The sequence below is a fragment of the Delphinapterus leucas genome, chromosome 4, assembly GCF_059928025.1.
Source record: "Delphinapterus leucas isolate spDelLeu-1000000601 "Yukka" chromosome 4, BTC_Dleu_Yukka2, whole genome shotgun sequence".
Classification (NCBI taxonomy): domain Eukaryota; kingdom Metazoa; phylum Chordata; class Mammalia; order Artiodactyla; family Monodontidae; genus Delphinapterus; species Delphinapterus leucas.
Window position 1 is genome coordinate 54,996,776 of NC_143132.1, and position 21,870 is coordinate 55,018,645.

Sequence of the window (21,870 nt, forward strand, 5' to 3'; positions counted from 1 at the left end):
TGTTAAAGAGAACACAAAGGATGGATAAGTTCCAAGACTGAAGCCCAAATAAATGAGAGCTGACTACATATTAAAGGTACAACTCTGGTTCATAAAAAAGTTTACTATAAAGATTTCAGACCTGACTTTTTCTTAATAGAGAATAGGAATTTGGATCTTTTTCAAGTCCAACTGCTTTTGCCCTCCTTTCATCAAAATGGATTTCTAAAGGAACAAACAATATTCGTGAAATATAAATATTTTCAGAAGGAAAAAGAGCAGAGGGAGCCACCAAATTTGTATAAAGGAGTACAGCTCCCTCTACATATGAGAATATTTTGGACAGGAACACAATTAGGGAAGAACTTTTTTTTTTTCTTTAAGAAGAGCTGTCTTCATAGTGTGTTCACTTTTCTGAGGCATCAGCAGGTTATAAATTTCGGTTTGCCACGGGCAAACCACTTGGTCCCAACGTAAAATATGACAAGTAATTTGGCATAAAAGAGGCACGTGGGAACATTCAGTGGACTAAGAAATAACTATTGATAATGCAACTACAAATATGAATGTCTTATTTCACAAACAGGAAGAATAACTAGTATTTTTAGAGGGCATTGGTGAGCAGTCAAAAAGCTTGGCAAATTACCTAGAAGTTTTAAAAGTTTTAAGTGATCAAATATTCACATCGAATATAAGTCCACCCAATAAAGATCTTTGTTTTTAAATGTTTTCACTAAAAGCATGAAATTAACATTTGCTCTCCTGTAGGTACCCCACTGTTGTCCATACAGAAGATACATGTGCCTATCTTATACATGAGCGCATACACACACACACCCACAAGGGAAGAAAATCTAATAATCTAAAAGTACTCCAGGCGATCACAGCTGTCAGAATGTTAATTTTCTTCTAACGGGGGTAGGACACGTGGGTTTTGTTTTACTTTTCAATCTCAGAGTAAGGTGAATATGAGGCAGGACTACAGGAGGAAGATGAGGGGTGTTTATCATGCAACACAGATACAACAGTAATAAAATCACCCATTCAGGGTTGGCCTATTGGCCTGACGGTGACACACATTATGTTGCCATGCAGAAGACTCATAGTTCAAATCTCAATCTTGGTTTTTCATGCCCCAGATCAGAAAAGAAGCGAAGAAACACTGTAGATTGTGCCTTCAAATCCGAGGAAGGGAATACGTATGTTACAACCATCGCTATTTCTGCTGAAAAGTGTGAACATAGTTCTCTGAGAATAAGTCTGGCTCCTTTCTGCAGTGATGCTACCGTGTCACTGGACCATGTTCAAAGAGGAGAAAAAGTGCTACATCTCATACAGCAGCAGAAGCAAATAACAGAAGGACAAGACAGGATGTAAAGGGTTGTGTGAAGAAAAGAAGAAAACATCCATCAGTAAAATTACCCTCAATCTGGAAAGGGTCTGGTACACTGTATGTTGAAGGAACAATGTGTGAGTGGCAACCCCCAAGAATGAAGACCATGATCCCCATCAGTATCACATCCCACGGATGTTCCCAACTGAACTCCTGTCTGTGCTTAATGTTATCCCCTTGACCTGGAAGTGGCAGACACATGATTCAGCTAACACCATAATTGCCACAGTGGCTGTGAACCTGAGTTTTCTAAGGCTTGACGGAAGCCACAGTTTTCATAGATAGCTCTGGGTAACCAGGTTAGTGTCAGGAAATTTTCACCTTGAACCAATTTAAACTGGTGACCTACAGTCAAGAGGCCCCAGGATCTGAAAGGCATCATTCTTGGAAGTTGCCCACTCTACTTTGCCCCTAATTGAATAAAAATAACAACAGAAAACTGGATATCAATTGGGCACACAACACAGATCATAATTCTTTTATTAACTAAATTAAAAATGCTTTGAATAAAAACTTAACTGTAACAATCATTGAAAGGTCAATTATTTACTTTTTCCCATAGATGGAAACCAGTTACTTTTCTTGTTTTCTTCTCCAAAACAATGAATCAAGGCCACGGTGCTTAAACACAAGTGTACTTCTTTCATGTCGTACTACTCTCCAAATCAGAGTCCATCACTTTACTTCAGTTACTCTGGAAAATCGAAAAATGAACATGTAATTGCTATGATGTCTATTTTCTATGCCTTAACAAGTTGCTGTATTTTAAAATTTGAAAATCGTTTCAGATATGTGGTATCTAAAAATAAAGAAAAATTATTTAATCTTAGCTTTGCAAAGGTCACAGACATAAACCAGGCAAATCATTAGCCTTTTTAGTTGCAGTAAGTAAAAGGCCAATGCCAAATGGAAATAAAAACCAACAAAATCTGATAATCTCCGTTTGCTGGGTTGGCGGAGAAGCCAACAGACATTGATTCTTCCAAAGCAAAAGATATTTATCCTAGAACAATATTCTATCACTTTCACTTTAGATCGACACCATTCATTTAAGGTAAGAGAATTAAAAATGTGATTAGGTATAAGTGAAAGAGGAAATGGGACTGTGGTCCCAAGAGGGTACCTGGAACCTCACTCACCAACAAGGCAGTTACACTATGGGCGTTGTGCACTGTCAGTAGGAAGAGCCCACCACGGACATTTGGAAAAAACCCACAAATTCTGAACAGCTAAAAATTAGCAAAATTAAGGGAATTTCAAAGGTCATTATAGATTTCATGCGCTATGAACACACAAAAACTGCTGTCTAACTTCTGATACAATGGTGCAAAAGAAGTCACATCTTAAAGGAAATTAACAAAGGAAGAGGCACTCAAGGTTCTCCTACTGGTTTTCTGAAAATGAAGAAGTGTTTAGTTTTTTCATACAACTACAGAGGAATAACACCACAGTAGAAAAGGAAAAAAAAAAAAACAACGAAATTAAAAAATAAAACACCAGGATGCAAACACGGACAAACCACGCCACACTTTCAGATACCAGTTCTTTTTTAAATGCCATTTAATGTATTCCTGCTAATCATGTGTTTTTTAGGAGGGCAGTGGTTAGCAGAGCATGCATTTTTTGTAATAAAGGCTGTGACACAAAGTTACAAAAGTGGGATCATTCTGTGACTGCGTACTGAACACAGTCTAAGCATTGTTTTAAACTTAGTCCACTAGACACAGTCAGCGTGTTTTTAATCTTACGCAAAAATTAATTACACTCAGGGGAGTATAGCCTCTTGAGATAAATGCTGCATTTTGCTGTAGAGGTGAGCAGGCAGGTCACAGACTTTAAACAGTGAAATACGAAGCAGACTATTCACATGATCAAGGAATGATTGTAAATAGCAAAGGTATGAAGAAAGTTTTGATAAAATGAAAACATAGTTTTTAAAATGTTAACAGAACTGAAGTATCAGAACATGTTAAGGTAAAATCAAAATGAATGCTTACAGCACTCAATATCTCAGACAATACTTATCTTTAAGAACTAATAAATATAGGTCTTTGAAAGTCAATAAAAATTAGAAGTTATTAGCCCAGAGTCCCCCCTCCCAAGAGCTGAAGTGACTAAACATTTCTCTCTCTCTTTTTAAATCCTTTCCCAAAAGGTTAGAACCCAGTTCCTGCTCGGAAAAGCAGAGATATTAAGTCTCCATGGGTTAAATGCAACAAAATCACACAAGCACAAAAGAAACCCTGTCAAGATGATAAAGATTTGTGCCAAATTATCTAAGTGTCGTATAAAAAGCATTTTAAAGTTACAGTCACCAGACATTGCATCTGAAAAATACCTTTTTTAAAAAAGAAGTAATTCCTCTTTGTTGTGAGCAATGAGACTGGTGAGTCTGATTAGTGACACCCTACAGCTTTTATATTACTAGTTTTGCAACTTTTAACAGAGTAGATTGAAGTTTTAGAAACCAAGAAATGTAGGCCTTTATGATTTGACAGTGTCCCTTTTATTTAAAAAAAGCCATACTTTCAAGAGTCAATTTTATTTCTTTTCAATGTCCATATTTTAACCCACCTATAATTGTAGGTGCATTTTATACTTACCATCATTCATCATTCCTTTTGATTCTTTAAATGCTAAGAATTAGTAACAAGCCAAGCAGTTAGTAAGATTCCTCAATTAGAGATCATTTCTAGACAAACAAATATGCAGTAATATCATGCCAACTATTCCACAGCTATAAAGCCAAATTAATTTTAAGGTTATTATTTGATTACAAAAGCCTTTCTGTGGATCATACCCACAGGCTCCACAAAGGGACACAAAGTTGGGAATACAGATCTAGATTTAGGGAGAAAGAAAGTGAGATGTTTTGGTCTCACTCCAAGATGACAACCTGTGTCTTCCTGAAATTTATAATTAGAAATTGAAATTAACTGAGATTCTTCTCTACCGGGGGTGTTACATTTCATCTTGGCCAATTAAAAAGGCAACAGTCCCCTCACCCAGATATCACCTGGCTAGCACAAGCAACTACTGGAGAGACACAGAACAGTGCATTTCTCTCAGAGGCGAAAATGTTACAAAAGCAATACTCTTAATTCTTGATGAATAATCAAGAAAAGAGAGGTTAAGGCAATAAAAAAAACCTAGATTCTTCCCAAGGCATAGACAGCATTCTAACTACTTTGGGGGCCAATTCAAATTATTATGAACTCGTAATGGATCAAGAAGAATTTATAAACTTGTAATAACCACATACCATTAAGGGGCTCCTCTACAGCTTTCTGGAAAATATTTAAAATATATTTACATAAAATAGAATTTATTTCATGTCCTTTTCTACTAAAATTTATATATGCTAACATTTAAACTATAGATAAACAGTGAATATATATAGTCAAAAACCAAAGTAAAGCAATAAAAGTTAGTTAGAAAAGCAAAGCTTGCCAAGTCTAGCTATTAGTTTTATAATAACTGAATTATTCTCTTAATATTCTTTTTTTATGCAGAATTTCCCACCCCACCCTGCCTCTCTCAGCTCAAGAAATCCTAACTGAGAAGCACAAACACAGATAGCAACATAATAAATAATACAATTAAGCCAGAGAGGAGAACAAAACAATTATTTTCAAGTTGCGCAAATTGAACTCAGTAACAGGGAAAGAAAAAGTGTTATGATTTAATGGTCTAATGGCTGGATTACGTCTAACAGAGGCACTTTTAAAACTTCTGGCTGTTGGTGACCAGTGTAGCTACGGCACCAATGTTTTTAGAGTGAACACCTGGGGTAAGCTGCAACCCCACTTCCCTCGCCTCTCAAGCACGTCTGTTGAGGCTTATCAGCTTTAGGGGTATATGTAATCTCCACTTCCTGCCACAGACAGGAGTCTTGCTTTTGGCATTCCAGACAGAGCTATTATTAATCCTTTATAGGAAGAGGAGTACAATACAGTCCTTTCAAGATCTTATTTCCATAAAGTAGCTCTTGTGCTTGTCACCAGGATGAGTCTCTATCTACAAAGGTTTTTTTCACCCCCCCTCATTAATCCCTCTCAGTGCATCTCCTAAATTTGCTCCTTTTCTTGGAATTTTCTCAGGTAGCTTATTAAGGTAGCCAAGATAGAGTAAAAACTACAGTACAGTTTGCAGGAAGAAAAATGCTTATAAAATGGGGGAAGGAGGGAAATGAATCAATTCAAAACAGCTATTTTTCGGCCATATTTCCATTTACTTTATAGATTATCATTTTTAATGAAATCAACTTAATATAAACTTCTCTTCCTCATTTTTAAGCCTGAAATATTCTGTATATGCACATCAAATGGATCCAACAGGTGAGGCAATATATTGGAATCGGCTTCCTTCCGCAGATAACGACCATTATTCTTACACATAAACTTTTCAGTTCTGGGTGTGATAAGACAGCACAATCTTAAGGAATCATTTATTGTATCCCATTGCCAGTAAATGACCAAACAGAAGTTTTAAAATAGATTGGATCTATCCATGCAAAGGTCATGAAATGACTTCAGTGGTCCCTTAATTTTATGTCACACCAAACAGAGAGCAATGGGGTTCAATATCTCAGTCACCATTCCTCAGACCAAACCATCAAGTGATCATACCCAATTCATTTAAGAAATTTTAACTTACCCTAGGAGGTTGTATAGTCTTGTGATTGGAAGCTGATGAAATTAAAAAATAAGAAAATGAATTTAATAAATGAAAGAAATTAAGGCAACATTATGTTTAATTTTAAGATAAAATGTTTACGGCTAAAACTAAAGGTGTCAGAAACTCCACTGAAAGATTTCTGGCTTTGACAGACTATGAAAAAATACAGAACACTCTTAATTATATACATCGACAGAATAAAATGATGCAAATAATCCACCCCAATCAAATAATAAACACACACGCTCTCTCATTTTGCATGCCGTATCTCCCCCCAAATCAGCCACTTGTTACACTTTGTGGTGGAAAAACTTTGGCATCGACTCAGCCCCTCTGTAGGCTCTACGCCCCTGCTTACTTGACCCAGCTGGAATGTGGAAAGAATAGGGCAATGACCACTCCATCGCCCACCCTTAGCTCACTGCTCTCATTCCCTGTAGCCCAGGCTTCTTTTTTTCTTCTTCCATCTTTCCAGTTTTCAAAGCTCCACCTAGCTAACAAACTAAAGAAAATATCAGATCCCTCTGAGTGTAGAGGATTATTCTAGGCAGTTAGTTTTAGCTACAATCAAGCCCTTCTCTGTATCCCTTCTTAGCTTTTCAAGTTACCCTTCGCTGCTGCTCAATGGATTGGTTAATGAAGATGAAGGAATACAGGGCATGAAGAAAGTGACAAAAGGGAAAAGAACCGCTCTAGTTGCATAGGGAAGAAAAGAGAACTTCCTTACAAAAACCAAGTGAGAAGGTCCCGGAGCAGCTAAAACCAGTCCTAAATACAGAATCAGAGTCCTACAGATATAAGCATCAAGGGGCAACATCCTGCGAGTGACTCTGTAGGAAGGTGATGCTACTGGATAGTCAGTTCCACTGGTCTATGGATTGGATGATGGCACTGGATTTACTTATGAGCAGACTGAGGCAGGCCCCCAGAACTGCTCTGGTTTTCTGTGCTAATTATGTCCTACCACTCTTCCATGTCCTCTCTACCAAGCTTCTAAAACTGATGGGAAATGCGGGTGACACCTGACCCAAGCCAATCTATAGAGGAGTCAGAAGCAGGTAAGGCTCACTCCAACGGGGGAAATGGCAACTGACTGGCCTGAAAAGTTTCTCTCTCCCATTGGAACCTGGAGAGGAGACACAGAAAGAAGACTAGAAAGGTGGTGAAGGGAAAGAAAGGTGAAAAGGAGACAGAAAGTAAGCAAAGAGAAGCTCAAAGCTTAGGGACAAAGGTAAGAAAATATACCAGTGAGAAGACATGAATAGGATGAAAAAAATAAAAACATTAAGGAGAGGATGAGCTAGTTGGCTAGCAGGTAAAGAACCAAAGAGAGAGGAACTAAGTAACTACACTGGCAGGAGGGCACCCGCTAACTCTTGTTACTGAGAGGGCAAATGATGACTCAGTCTTTACAGATGTACTGGATTCTTCCAATTCCTAAACTACTTACTGTACTTTGTGAGGCCCAGTTATAGATCTGCTCTCATGAGATTCCCATCTCTGTTAGTGTCATGTGTGGCTTGAAAGTAAATCTCCTTTACTGGAGGCACCTGGGGAGTGGTTTGGTCCTTGCAACCAAACAAGAAGGAAACCTCTTTTCAAAGTACTATGGAGTGAAATGTGTTGGGAATATGGGTAAATCACATTTAGCAACCTCCCAAATAAACCAAGCAGAATTACACAACTTTATTAGGGACAATTATGATAGTTACATGTATATACAACTTACTTTAACTAAACCATGTCCTGTGTCTATGTTCTATCAAGGAAAAGAGCTCTGAACAGCTATGTAAATTTCTGATTGGCAACGTGAAGGGTCAGAGGTAAGATTTTAGAGCTATATTTTCGAGCTCATAAATTATTTATCAGAGTTAGTATTAAGAACCGCCAAGCAACTCCTTTAATAACCCTAATAATGTGTAAAGAAGAGTTTCTGAGTTCTGATTCCCAGGTCCAAGGAACATCACATTTGGCTAGCCCATTCTGAAACAAAGATATCTATAAAGAACAGGGATTCAAAGGGCACCAGTCAGCTGTGATCCCTCAAATATTATAAAACCAAACAGTGTAGAAGTGAATTTTGCTTGAGTTAATCCTCTCCAATAGGCATATGACCTATGTGACTAAAGAATGATTGTGATTTATCTGCTGCTACCATGGGCCTAAGGCATTGACAGCCATGTATATATATGTATTTTTAAATCACAAGCCTTAAGCATTCCGTATGAGCTCACTTGCAATGCTTCGTCTGGATTTGTTCTTCTCTCCCAGAAACACTTGACCCATGCTATAAATATATTTCCAGGTTTTGAATTTTCAGGGACAACTTTTTCTATTGATTCCAGATTCACCTCTTCTCAACAATGGGGAAGAAAATATCACTGAGTTTTATATATCTATTTCATGTCATTCTAAAATATCTGAGATGTGGTAAATATGGTTTCTGACTGCTAGTATGTTGATTCATATCAAAACATGACTATATTCCCTTATACTTAACTAGATAGCAATGGCTTAGGAAAATTAAAAAGTATTGACCCTTATGAAGAATGGACATAAGCATCCTACATAGGTAACACACCCAACTTCAATGAGTTTAGTTAGTTCTTTGTAATCTTCTATATTTTCTCACATTCTTATTGTTCTCAGCCCTTGATTTCATTTTATGAAATTTAAATGTTTCAGTAAACAAACAAACAAAAAACCCTAACACAGTTTAAAAAGAACAACAGAGAAAATTAAATTTAAATCCTACTGTTTAAAGTAATAATTAAGGCTACAAATTTAAACTGGGAAATAATGAAAATGATAAAAGTTAAATCTCTCATAGGGACATAAACTTACTCCAAGATAGCTTGGATTTTTTTAAAAAAAACTATCTGAGGATTTTATTACATTTAAATCAAGACACATTCTTTAGACTTTTCCAAAATAGAGCCTCTGCAACAAGTAAAAGTTACATTGGAAGCATTTACAATTTTTACCTCCTGATACAAATGCTCAAATTTGCAACCTTAATGTTATATATACTCAGAGTTACACATTCAGATTATATATGAAAAACACATCAACTTTTCTAGTCTACCACGGTATCTAAAGAGCTACTTTCCTGTACCTTTTCTCTTCTTTCCCTTTAACTGACCGAAGGTATTCCTCTGAACTCTGGTATCAGACAAGTTGATTTGAGAAGTTAATTTAGAATAGTCTCAAAATGTAAATAAAACTGGACTAAATTCTTAACTTACATATGGTATATTTATATGTCAAACTATCATAAAGAAAAAATAATCTGGGGAACTTTCCAGGATTTCAGTTTCACTTTGAATTTGATGTGAGAATAATACGGTTGTAATTATATTATACTGGTTTCACAGGCTTCTTAGGGATGTAGCAGTGGAGAAGGGGGGAGAGCAAGGTCAAGGGGGTAACAGCTAGACAATGCCTATTTCCACTGAGTCAGCATCTCCAGACCTGCTGGTCTTCGTGAGACATGGAAGGCATGTGGGAGCATGGGAATAAAAGGGAGCGTGATCCAGATAATGAGGGAAGAAAAAGAACAAAGAGCTGACCATCAGTCAGACACCTAATACTACATCACACTATATGGATACTGCAGGTCACATACTGTTCTCAAGTATTCATAGGGAGCAACATCAGCAGCAGTGTCATCTTCAAGAACCAGACAAATGGTGATTAGAAGACTCAACAAAAATAGAATCTGTATCAGCATTCATAATGTGATACTCACAGTGCCTACAAATGAATGCCATTCTGCTTTAGAAGTCTTAATAGTGCTTTATGGCTTGAACTAAGAAAATTTCATTGAGGAGACAACTCTGATTTATGAACACATAAACTAAAGGTAAGTAAATTTTACTTAAGTATTTTACTTGTTTATCTAATAAGCATTAATTAAAGGGGGGCAAAATATACAAAATAATTGAACTCAATGATTAGTCAGCAAAAGCTGAGGTTCATAAATAAAGGTAAAATTTCTTTGAAAGTACTATACAAGTCATGTGGGGAATTCTTTGACTGTAACAATTCAAAGTTTATGTTAATTTTTAGAAACATATAAGGTTTACCTAAAGCAAAGCAGAAAGACTGACTTTTTTACTCCATTAATTTGTAACTTTTGATTATTTTGACAAATGTTTAAGAGTTTGCTTTACTTCATAAATAAAAACCAGAAATCTTTTATTTAAGGGAGATTAATATAACCAGATTGTAGGAAATATCTTTAGCTTAAGTAAGACATCACACTAGTTTTAGGTACTTAATATTAAAGGCATCTATCTCCATAGACATATTAAAAATAAGAATTTACACAGAGATCTGTTATTTGAAAATTGGAAGACTAAATACAAAGTTTAGAAACAATAAGCTAAGTCCACACTTACAACTGATTTTAAGAGTAGTAAAAGCCTAAAATTTAAAACTCAGTGTTCTGATTATACTGGTTTTAACTAAAAATATTTTAAAGTCAAGTGTCAGAGGACACTGCTCTTTAATTAACAAAAGTGACAGATTTTGAATTTCAATTCTGTCTACTAGGGGAGTCAAGGTCTGTAAATAGTCTGCAAGAAGAGCAACTGACAAATAGGTCTCTGTGAAAGGACTCTACATAGAAACAACAGGTGAATTAAAAATCCTTTTGTATTAATTAAAATGAACCCTCGGGGCTTCCCTGGTGGCTCAGTGGTTAAGAATCTGCCTGCCAATGCAGGGGACACGGGCTCAAGCCCTGGCCTGGGAAGAGCCCACATGTAGCAACTAAGCCCATGCGCTACAACTACAGAGCCTGCACTCTAGACCCCGCAAGCCACAACTACTGAGCCTGCGTGCCACAACTACTGAAGCCCGCGCACCTAAAGCCAGTGTTCGGCAACAAGAGAAGACATGACAATGAGAAGCCCGAGCACCGCAATGGAGAGTAGGCTCTGGGGCTTCCCTGGTGACGCAGTGGTTGAGAGTCCGCCTGCCGACGCAGGGGACACGGGTTCGTGCCCCGGTCCAGGAAGATCCCACATGCCGCGGAGCGGCTGGGCCCGTGAGCCATGGCTGCTGAGCCTGCGCGTCCAGAGCCTGTGCTCCGCAACGGGAGAGGCCACAACAGTGAGAGGCCCGCGTACCGCAAAAAAAAAAAAAAAAAAAAAAAAAAAAATCGTAGGCCCTGCTCACCACAACTAGAGAAAGTCCGCACACAGCAACGAAGACCCAACACAGACAAAAAAAAAACCAAAACAAAACTAACAAATAAATTAATTAATTAAAAAAAAAGAATCCTCAACAATCTCTCCTTTTATTTAGTATAAAAAAGTTTATACATTCTAAAACATACAGCTGTTTTCTTTTTAACTAGTTAATAATCTAAACTTTTCATTAGTTCATATGATTTCTACCCTCTTTTATTGCCCCCCAAATAATTCCAAATTTATTTTAAAAATACAGCAGTATTCACTGTATTTTCTCATTTTTGGAGTTACCAATGCATTTCTTTGGTCCTAAACAGTAAGAATTAACCAAAAGCATTTTCCTGGCATAGGCTAACAACAATAAGGTTGACTTACCAACACATTTCATATAAACTAATCCAAGTAATTCTGCTAGAGCTATAATACCCAAACCTGAAATCAGAAGAGGACCATGTACTGGGGTACACTCTGAAAAAACAAATGAAATTCTATATTAGAAATTCACATGAAATAATTGAACTTTTAAAAAAGAACTAGCAATAACAGTAATAATATTCAGTTTTAAGGAGATTCTTTTTCTAATTATCAAGAAACAAAAATTATCTACATATGTTCATCACTATTAAGTCAGTCAGTGAAATGACTCCCAATTACTAAAAGAAAAAAGCCTTTGTCTGTATAATATGTACCTTATCACACCAAGACTAATGGAAAATAGTGTGTAAAGCTAAGGCTCCAACCAACTGGATGGAGCCTGGTTATTTTAAAAGCTCTCCCACAAATACAGGCATAGCAGTTTGACTGCTGGAACAATCAGCCCACAAGCCATATACAGCCAATATTCTTATGGCAATGTGGAAAGCACTATTCTCAGTGGGGTGAAAATGAGAGTTCTAAAAGAAAGCTCACAGCACCAAATGGCTGGCAAGGATGTGGAGCGACAGGAATTTTCATCCACTGCTGGTGGTAACGCAAAATGGTACAGCCACCTTGGAAGACACTTTGGCAATTTGTTAAAAAACTAAATATATTCTTAACGTACAACCCAGCAAATGCAATCCTTGGTATTGACCCAAATTGAGTTGAAACTTATGTCCACACAAAAAAATGCACATGGATGTCTAGAGCAACTTATTCTTAATTGCCCCAAACCAGAAGCAACCAAGCTGTCCCTCAATAGGTGAATGGATAAACAAACTGTGGTACATACATACAATGGAATGTTATTCAGTGCTAAAAAGAAAAGAGCTATCAAGCCACAAAACGACACGGTTACTAAGTAAAAGAAGCCAATCTGAAAAGGCAAAATACTGTATGATTCCAACTATAAGACATTCTGGAAAACGCAAAACTACGAAGACAGTAAAAAGAACAGTGGTTGCTAGGGGTTTAGGGGGAGGGAGGATGAACAGGCAGAGCACAGAGGATTTTTAGGGCAGTGAAAGTTTATTGTATGATATTATATCTATGACTATGATCCACGCCATTATACATTTATCAAAATCGTAGCATGTACAACACTAAGAATGAACCCTAATGTAAACTATGGATTCTGGGTGGTAATATGGCAATGCTGGTTCAACAACTGTAACACATTTACCACTCGGCTGGGGGACAGCAGAGGAGGCTGTTATGTGGGGTATATGGGAACTCTCTGTACTTTCTACTCAATTTTGCTGTGAGCCTAAAACTGCTCTAAAAAATAAAGTCTATATATTAAAAAAAAGAAGAAGAAAGAAAAAGAAACAGAAAGAAGAACTCTAAGAGAAATCCCTGGCAAGACAAAATGAGACTAGAGAAGGATGAGACTTTTACCTGAGACACAGAGGCTGAATCCAACCACAGAGAGCACGTGGCCCAGTACTTGAAGGATCAATATGGCAATGGTGAAGAAGGACATCCCCACAGCTGAAGAGAGGAAAAGTGGGTTCAGAGTGTTTAAAAAGCAATCACTCCTACTTGTATTCTGTGCAATCAAGAATAATATTCTATGACCAAAGACTGCCTCTGGAGTTCCTTGTCAGATGGTAGATTCTTTTCCAGTGATTTAAACCATGCCTTTCCATATAAGCGGTCAGCTCCATCCAGATACACACATTCTAATCTTTAATTTTCACAGTGAGCTGAGGTGGGCTGGCAGTTTTTACCCCGAATCTTAAAACAGTGCTGCTTTTACCACCCTTGTGCATTTTACCACGTGAATGGCTATTATGCCTGGCTTTGCCACACGCACACAGAATTGCTCTGGTGGAGAGAACCGTTACACAAACATGCCACTGTAAGCGTCCGAACCTCTATCCGTGTGCCTAGATCTGTGATTTTATAACAAATCAATACCCCTCCAGTGTACAGCAAGCCAGAGATAGGCTCTAAGGCTGAGAGTTAAACACGTAAACAGAAAAAAATAGACTCTAATGATATAAAAAATACATTAATGATTTACTCCCAAAATGCAGTGAAAATGACATCAATTATAGTTGGATATCTACATCATTTTTTAAAACTACAATGTAAAGATTTGCCAGTAACAAAAAAAAATAAATAAATCTATTATTTGTTATTTATAATCCTGTTTTGTAGAATTTTAAACAGAGAGGCTTAGCAAAAGAAGAGAAAGGGCATGTTTAATATCTACTTACAGTTTCAAAAAACTGAAATAAAAATATGAAGATAATCATTAAGAAATTATGTAGCATAATTTTAAAAACCACTGATATCAAGTGTATATGAAAATCATTTTTTACAAGATAACTGAATGCCTTGAAAACCGAAGTTAACCTTAAAATTAATCCATATGGGGAAAATATCACTAAGAATAGCCTGGGAAATCTTTTAATAAACCAACTTCTATTGAGCTGTTAAAAAAAATCATACAAGAATATTTTAACCAAAACTGCTGCTTTATAAATGAAAAAGGTGGGCAAAATCATGCTATAACAAATACTCACCTATCATAAACACACAGTACTGAAGTAATATTAATATTGCTGTAGGAATTACAATTAAACCAAGTCCACAAGCATTCTTTGTTGAATATTCACCTGTTAAAAATTAAAAATACTAATTAATATTTTCCTACATACTTCCTATTCTTATGGGATGTTAAAGTATTTAATTTATTAAATGTATTAATTTCAATACTACTCTTATAAACTACAAAAGGTTTAAAAATATATATTTCCCCAAAAACTTCACATAAAATAAATGACTTTTTTTTGATTATTCAAGACCAAACTTAAGACATTTAAATGTCAACATGTAAGTCTCAACACGTCAAACCTTGAATTGGCTCTACCCCCTTCTTACCTACCTTACGTAATTCCAGTGAGAAACTCTGGAATCTCTTACCATTCCCTTCATTTGCTATATTCAACCTGTCCCAAAGTCAAAGCAGTTGTTCTTTCAAGTTGTCTTCTGATTCATATCCTTCCTCCCCATGTCTTTACTAACTCCAGTTGCAAACAGAGGTGCCAAATTTATGGTCCTAAACGTTACACCTATACTGTATTCTGCTCAAAAAACAACAAAGGCTTTCTACAGTTTACACTTGTGAGTCCCAGCCTGTCTCTGCTGCTCTTTCCATGTGCTGCAGACCCTTATTTCCCACTCACACTGCCATCCTTCACAGGCAACTGCAATTTCAGATAGATTTGCTTCCCACATTTGTTCCCACTTCCAGGTATTGGCCAATGAAGTGTGCCTCTGGAGTGCGTTGAGTGGTGGCCCTAAAGGTATGTCCACCTCCAAATCCCCCGAATCTGTGAATATTAACTTATATAGTAAAAGATATGATTAAGCTAAGGATCTGAAAGAAGGAGCTTACCCCGGATTATCCAGGTGGGTCCTGAATCCAATGACAGGTATTTTTGTAACAGAGAGACAGAGGGAAATTAAGTGGAGACATGGAGCGGAGGAGGAGACAATGTGACCACGGAGGAAATCAGAGTTATGCTGCCACAAGCCAAGGAGCTGCACAGATTGCCAGATACACCAGAAGGTAGAAGAGGCAAGGAATGGATTCTCCCCTAGAGTGTCCGAGGGTGTATGGCCCCGATAACATCTTTATTTCAGATTTATGGCCTCCAGAACTGTGAGAGAATTTCTACTGTTTTAAAATACCCAGTTTGTGATAATTGGTTACAGCAGCCCTAGGAAGCTAATATGCACCTCCCCAGAAATGCCCTCAACTTTATCAGTCTTGCTTTCCCTCATAATAAATTTATATCTTACCTGGGATGAAAAGAATGGCTCCAACAATGACAACGATAGTGAGCACTAGTCCAGTAACTAACAGAAAAATGGTTTTCTCCTTCGTATAACTGGATTTATATTTAAGCGCTTAAAAAAAAACACAAAGAATTACATGAACTCAATCACAAGAAGTAAAGCCATTTCTGTAACTTACAAGGTGCAAAGATTAAACTGATAACTTACTACAATTGAATAACCTTTGAGGAACAAGTCCTTCACATCATGTCAAGCCGTGTCAAATCTTTTTCACAATATGTCAGTGGCTAAATGGTGTCATGACAGTATAAATATGGATGCTGAATTTATAGATGACACTTTATGAAGTTATATATATCAGGCTTCTTTTTTTTTTTTTTTTGCGGTACGTGGGCCTCTCAGTGCTGTGGCCTCTCCCGTTGCGGAGCACAGGCTCTGGACGCACAGGCTTAGCGGCCATGGCTCACGGGCCCAGCCGCTCCGCGGCATGTGGGATCTTCCTGGACCGGGGCACGAACCCACGTCCCCTGCATCGGCAGGCGGACTCTCAACCACTGCGCCACCACGGAAGCCCTATCAGCCTTTCTTAATCGTGGCATTATTAATATTTTGGGTCAGATAAGTTGTTGTTGTTAGGGACTGCTCTGTGCATTACAGAATGTTTAGTACCATCCCTGGCCTCTGCACACTACATGCCAGTAACAGCCTCCAAGCTGCGTCAATCAAAAATATCTCCCGACATTGTCAAATGTCCCCTGAGAAGCAGAACTGCCTCAGGTTTACAACTAATATACACACTGCTGATGAGAAATAACTGGCTAATTAGTAATAGCGACAAAAACAGAACTTTCTTCCACGTTACATAAAATTAGTAAACATCTGGAAATCTAGACATTTTGTTTTGAAAAAGTAGAGTAAACATTGGACAAATCACACCCTCTTGAAATCCTGAGGTGGGGGGAAATGCTTTAATTGTTCAAGTAAAATAATTTCATAAAAATAAATTACAAATAGGCCTTAACGTATGTGTTACGCTTTTGTCAAGTATCCAGCTTCCCTAAAAGAATAATGTAATGCAGAAGCCTAAAAATGTTACATTTTTATCATATATTCACCTTTTGGGTTTTGTTTTGGTTAATATTAAAACTAATTTTTCACCAAGAAAGTTGTTAAAAGCAACCTAAAAGCAGACTGAGTAGCAGAGATAAATAGAGTGCATGATGAAATTCTGCTGTTCCCTCTACACACGGTACTCTCCATGCCATTTATCAATGGGCGATGGTCCTGAGGGGGAAATTTTAAATAATTTTATGTTTAGTATTTAATTTGCATCCACTAAAATGATAAACAGATCAATTATAGTAAAAACAACAAATAAACTCCTAAATGACCATGACAAAATCTATGTTTAAGGTATTATAACCTAGGGTTAGATTATAACCTGTGGTTAAGGTATTTAAAGTATAATACAGGCACTTGAATTTAAAATCTCTACTCATACTTTAGATTGTAACCTCAACTTCTTCCTCTTTAGAGGGAGATGGAGGGCCAATCAGTAATCAGTCCTGAAGGTAAGTGAAATCCACATTAATCATAAAAGAGTGAGAAACAATACAGCAAGCTCCCCAAACTTTCATTTGATCCATCCAGCCTCGAAATTTATGTGACTATGACTCAGTCATGTCCCTGCCTTCATACAGGGCAAAGATTTGGGGCTTCCCTATTTTCTAGGGTCAAACACTGGCTAGGATGAAATTCAGTGTAGAGGTCACAAAAGGCATAGACATAGAAAAAGAAACTTTCTCTAGACATGTGTCCATTTTAATCCCATGTTTCCATTTTAATCCCATGTATACTATTATTTAAAGAGAGTCTGAAAGTTCTGCAAAAGGGTTATAAAATAGAAGCTGTTTCAAATGTACTTCACAATCAATCAAACATTCATAAGAGACTCTTCTAGGTTTAATTCAGTACATAAAAGAGCTACAAAGATCAAGCAACAAGAATTCACCTTAGAGTCCAGTATAAATTCATACAAAAAGTCTGACTTACACCATGCTTAAGAAAAATAAGAGTTTGAACCTCATATAAAATTCAATCTCTTCAGGCTTACAAGAGCTATAGGAGAAAAATAATATCAACAATACAAACAAAAATAAAGTGCCACAAAATGCTATTATTGACAGGGTTGTTATCATAGAATGGTCTTTTCAAAACCTTTTGGAGGTAGCTTTTATTCCTGTTGATTGGTTCAACTACTAATTTTCAAGGCTACCTAACCTCTTCCTCAAAATTAAGCAGCAATTTCTAACAAATATACTAATGGGGTCTACTTAAGTAACCACAGGCAATGAAAGGTTATCTTCATGTTTTCTTTTGTAAACCTTTAAAAAGGGTTTCTTTTCACTCATTTTCTTTGCTTACAATGGCCACATTTTAGCAGGTCCCATAGCAAGTTTGGGGAAAGTATCTTGTTGCTAGGTCCAGATGTCATGTTTCCAGCTAGCTAAATGGTCAGGAATCTGATATAGATGCCACAAAACCCACTAACCTTAAGGATTTTTTTTGTGTGTGTGATCTGTTCTTGTCCTTTAATAAGTGGATTTGTTCTTATTTGTCAAACCTATCAAAACTTTAAATGTAACAATGAAAATAAATTCAAGTAATCCCCTGAACATTTAGCATTAAGATAATTTAATGTGTTCTTAACTGCAGGCTCTTATCAAACTTCCTGGTATGATTTTCTGGCAAAAATCCCCATGCTTTCAACGATAGACCTTAGCTAAAAGTACTGAAATCAATGCACAAAATAAAATAGGGGAAATACAGTATTTACATTTTTTAAAGACTTTTTTTTAAGCGCAGTTTCAGATTTACAACAAAATTGAGAGGGAGGTACAGAGAATTACCATATACTCCCTTCCCCCACATATGCATAGCCTTCCTAATTATCAACTTCACTCACAAGAATGATACATTTTTTTTTTTTTTTTTTTACTAAGGATGAACCTGCATTGACCCATCATAATCACCCAAAGTCCATAGTTTACATTATGGTTCACCCTTGGTGCTGTACATTCTATGGGTTTGGACAAATTTATAATGCCATATATCCAATATTATATATTATACAGAGTATCTTCACTGCCTAAAAATCCTTTGTGCTCTGCCTGTGCATCTCTACTCCCCACCACCCACTCCTAGGAACCACTGACCTTTTTTTTTTTTTTTAACATCTTTATTGGAGTATAATTGCTTTACAATGGTGTGTTAGTTTCTGCTTTATAACAAAGTGAATCAGTTATACATATACATATGTTCCCATATCTCTTCCCTCTTGCATCTCCCTCCCTCCCACCCTCCCTATCCCACCCCTCTAGGTGGTCACAAAGCACCGAGCTGATCTCCCTGGGCTATGCAGCTGCTTCCCACTAGCTATCTATTCTACGTTTGGTAGTGTATATATGTCCATGCCACTCTCTCACTTTGTCACAGCTTACCCTTCCCCCTCCCCATATCCTCAAGTCCATTCTCTAGTAGGTCTGTGTCTTTAATTGTCTGCATAGTTTTGCCTTTTCCATAATGCTTTATAGATGGAATCATATAGTATGTAGCCTTTTCAGATTGGCTTCTTTTACTTAGGAATATGTATTTAAGGTTCCTCCATGTCTTTTCATGATTGACAGCTCATTTGTTTTCAGTGATGAATAATATTCCATTGTCGGGATGTACCACCCAGTGTATCCATTATCCTATTGAAGAATATCCTGGTTGCTTCCAAGTTTTGGCAATGATGAAGAAAGCAGCTATAAACATCCATGTGTAGGTTTCTGTGTGGGCTTAAGTTTTCAACTCCATTTGGGTAAATACCAAGGAGCACGATTACTGGATCATATGGAAAGAGTACATTTAGTTTTACATGAAACCACCAAACTGTCTTACAAAGAGGCTGTACCATTTTGCACTCCCGCCAGCAATGTATGAGAGTTCTTGTTGCTCCACATTCTGACCAACATTGGGTATGGTTGGTACTTACATTTTTAATAGATACTTATAAACTTAGTGCTGCCTGACACGGGAATACCAAATATATGGGGAGACAATGTCAAGTTTTTTCAACAAATTAGGAATTCTAAAAGTTTCCCTTTTATACCGTCTATAAAGTAATTAAATCTAGCCAGCTTCTTCTCAGAGATGAGATAGGTTGTTCATTTGCTTGCTCTATAAATACTTACTGTGTGCCCACCATGTACTGGGCCCTTTTATTAGCCCAAATTGAGGTAGGAGTAGAGGTTACTTTATTCAGTAACAGTTGATCGAGCACCTACTATGTGACAATCGCTATTCTAAGTGCTGACAGTGAACAAGACAAGTAATTCTGCCTCAGCGCTCCTGACATTCTAATATGGGAATTAGTGTGTGTGTTGGTGGGGAATGTGTCATGGGAAGTGTTACTCCCAGATCTTCTCCTCCAGTTAAATAAAAGGTGTGGGTCTACCCTAGCCTAAGAAAGCCCTATTATGTATTTAATCTTTCAGATTCATGCGAACAGAGAAATGACATGTCCCTCTAGCCACCTGAAGAAACGTGGCTAATACTATGAATAGATACTCCATTAAGGTTTTCTTGTCTCCTTGTCACTGACATAAAGCACATACGAGACAGAATGCAGGCTGTGGCAGAAGAAGTCTAGTGAAATTACCAGGCTCAACTTGGAGATCAAATAAAACTATCATCTTAGTTTTAATGACACTCCAAAGATGGTATTCAATAAGCCCACATAGATCCATACAGGCTGAAGTCCACCTAACAAAACCCTAAAATCCATGAACTCAATGCCTGTTATAATGCATGACATTTAAATGATCCCTTACCAAGTGATTAGTGAGTTAGTGGCAAACAGGAAGGTTAAACAGTGAGGTAAAATGCACATCAAATAAGGAAAAAATCGGGGCTTCCCTGGTGGCGCAGTGGTTGAGAGTCTGCCTGCCAAAGCAGGGGACACGGGTTCGTGCCCCGGTCCGGGAGGATCCCACATGCTGCGGAGCGGCTGGGCCGGTGAGCCATGGCCACTGAGCCTGCGCGTCTGGAGCCTGTGCTCCGCAACGGGAGAGGCCACAACAGTGAGAGGCCCGCCTACCACAAAAAAAAAAAAAAAAGGAAAAATCATAAAGGGAGACACGTTTGATTTTATTATTACAGTGCTATCTTCTGATAACTCTCGGAAAGTAATTTTAGAATGTTTTTGGTTTCTGTTGAGCTGCACATCAATATTGTCTCCAATGCAGGATAAAGCACATCTCATAAGTTTTAAAATAAAATTACAATTTCAAATTTTTTATTAAATTAAATTAAAATTACTATTTTAAAAATATTTAACACACATTAAAAAAACAGTGAAGGCTTTGTGAAACTGGTGCTGGATAAAAATGAATATTAATGCCAATAATAAACTGATTACTTGCCAGAAGGAGAGTAAAATAATTTTATAATGGACTCCATATACTATCCAACTTGTTTCGATGAAATAATTTTGTCAAAATGAAGACTGACTAGAAATCACATTCCCAGTCTACAGGACCCGGCAATAAAAGAGCCCAATCTTTATGAAGCCTGGGCTTTGAAGTACTTTGAATATAAAAGATAAAAGAAGATGATTCCTAACACACTAACTTCCTTTCCTTGGTTCCAAACATTCCTGGTCTTGTGCATGGTGCCACACCTTCAGAATATATGCAGGAAGTTGGGACGTTTGAATTGGGAAAGGGTCAAAGGAATAGCAACTGTATTTCTACAAAAGAGTATACTGCTAAGCTATAGTTTTGTTCAGTTCCTTCCACAATAAAATCAGTGTATAAAAACACGATTTAATAACAGAATTTGATAATTATGTGGACAGGACCAAGGGAAAGCAATGGGAGTCCAAGATTATTTAATAGAATTCTTTGTAATAATATCTATCATGATGATACTTTACCTTTGCGGACAGAAATTTCCTGGTGCAGTTAGTATACGTCTTTACTTCGGTCAGAATCATTTTTCTAATCTACAATGAAATTCTGTTCCACTACTTCTTTTAAATGTGTTTTCATGGCCTAATCACGTTCAATATTAAGCTACTCCTCAAGATTGCACTCAAGGACTTAGTAGGATCTCAAGGCTGTTGTGATGGAGAATTTTTTTCCTTGAATTTTCCAACAATGATTTCTATAGAGACCCCTAACCAATTTCTGTAGAGACCCTTGTGCAGTAAACAAAATCCTTGTGGAAGGAATAATCTTGAGCAGGGACTAGAAAGTTAGAAAACGAAATGAAAGATGCCTAGAATGCACAAATTTGAAATAAATGACAGCTGTCCTCTCCTTGCCCGGTTCTGACATGCATGAATTTCAGTTACCA

At 37.2% G+C, this 21,870-nt stretch overlaps 1 protein-coding gene across 5 annotated transcripts in view; it reads right to left on the reverse strand.

The window, feature by feature from the left end:
- Positions 1 to 1,818: 1,818 nt before the first annotated feature.
- Positions 1,819 to 21,870, reverse strand: part of CD47 (CD47 molecule) — a 54,954-nt gene continuing 34,902 nt past the window's right edge. For 3 of the 5 annotated variants that reach the window (XM_022596269.3, XM_089910522.1, XM_022596210.3), the window contains 8 exons: positions 15,475 to 15,582; positions 14,193 to 14,285; positions 13,060 to 13,152; positions 11,620 to 11,712; positions 6,029 to 6,060; positions 4,635 to 4,659; positions 3,976 to 4,008; positions 1,819 to 2,066 (listed from right to left, as the gene is read on the reverse strand). In XM_022596269.3, coding sequence (XP_022451977.2) covers positions 2,062 to 2,066; positions 3,976 to 4,008; positions 4,635 to 4,659; positions 6,029 to 6,060; positions 11,620 to 11,712; positions 13,060 to 13,152; positions 14,193 to 14,285; positions 15,475 to 15,582 — 482 coding nt within the window. In that variant the 3' untranslated portion in view covers positions 1,819 to 2,061. Of the gene's footprint in view, positions 2,067 to 3,975; positions 4,009 to 4,634; positions 4,660 to 6,019; positions 6,061 to 11,619; positions 11,713 to 13,059; positions 13,153 to 14,192; positions 14,286 to 15,474; positions 15,583 to 21,870 lie in introns of those variants that run through there. The other 2 variants (XM_022596051.3, XM_089910523.1) reach the window with 2 other exon arrangements.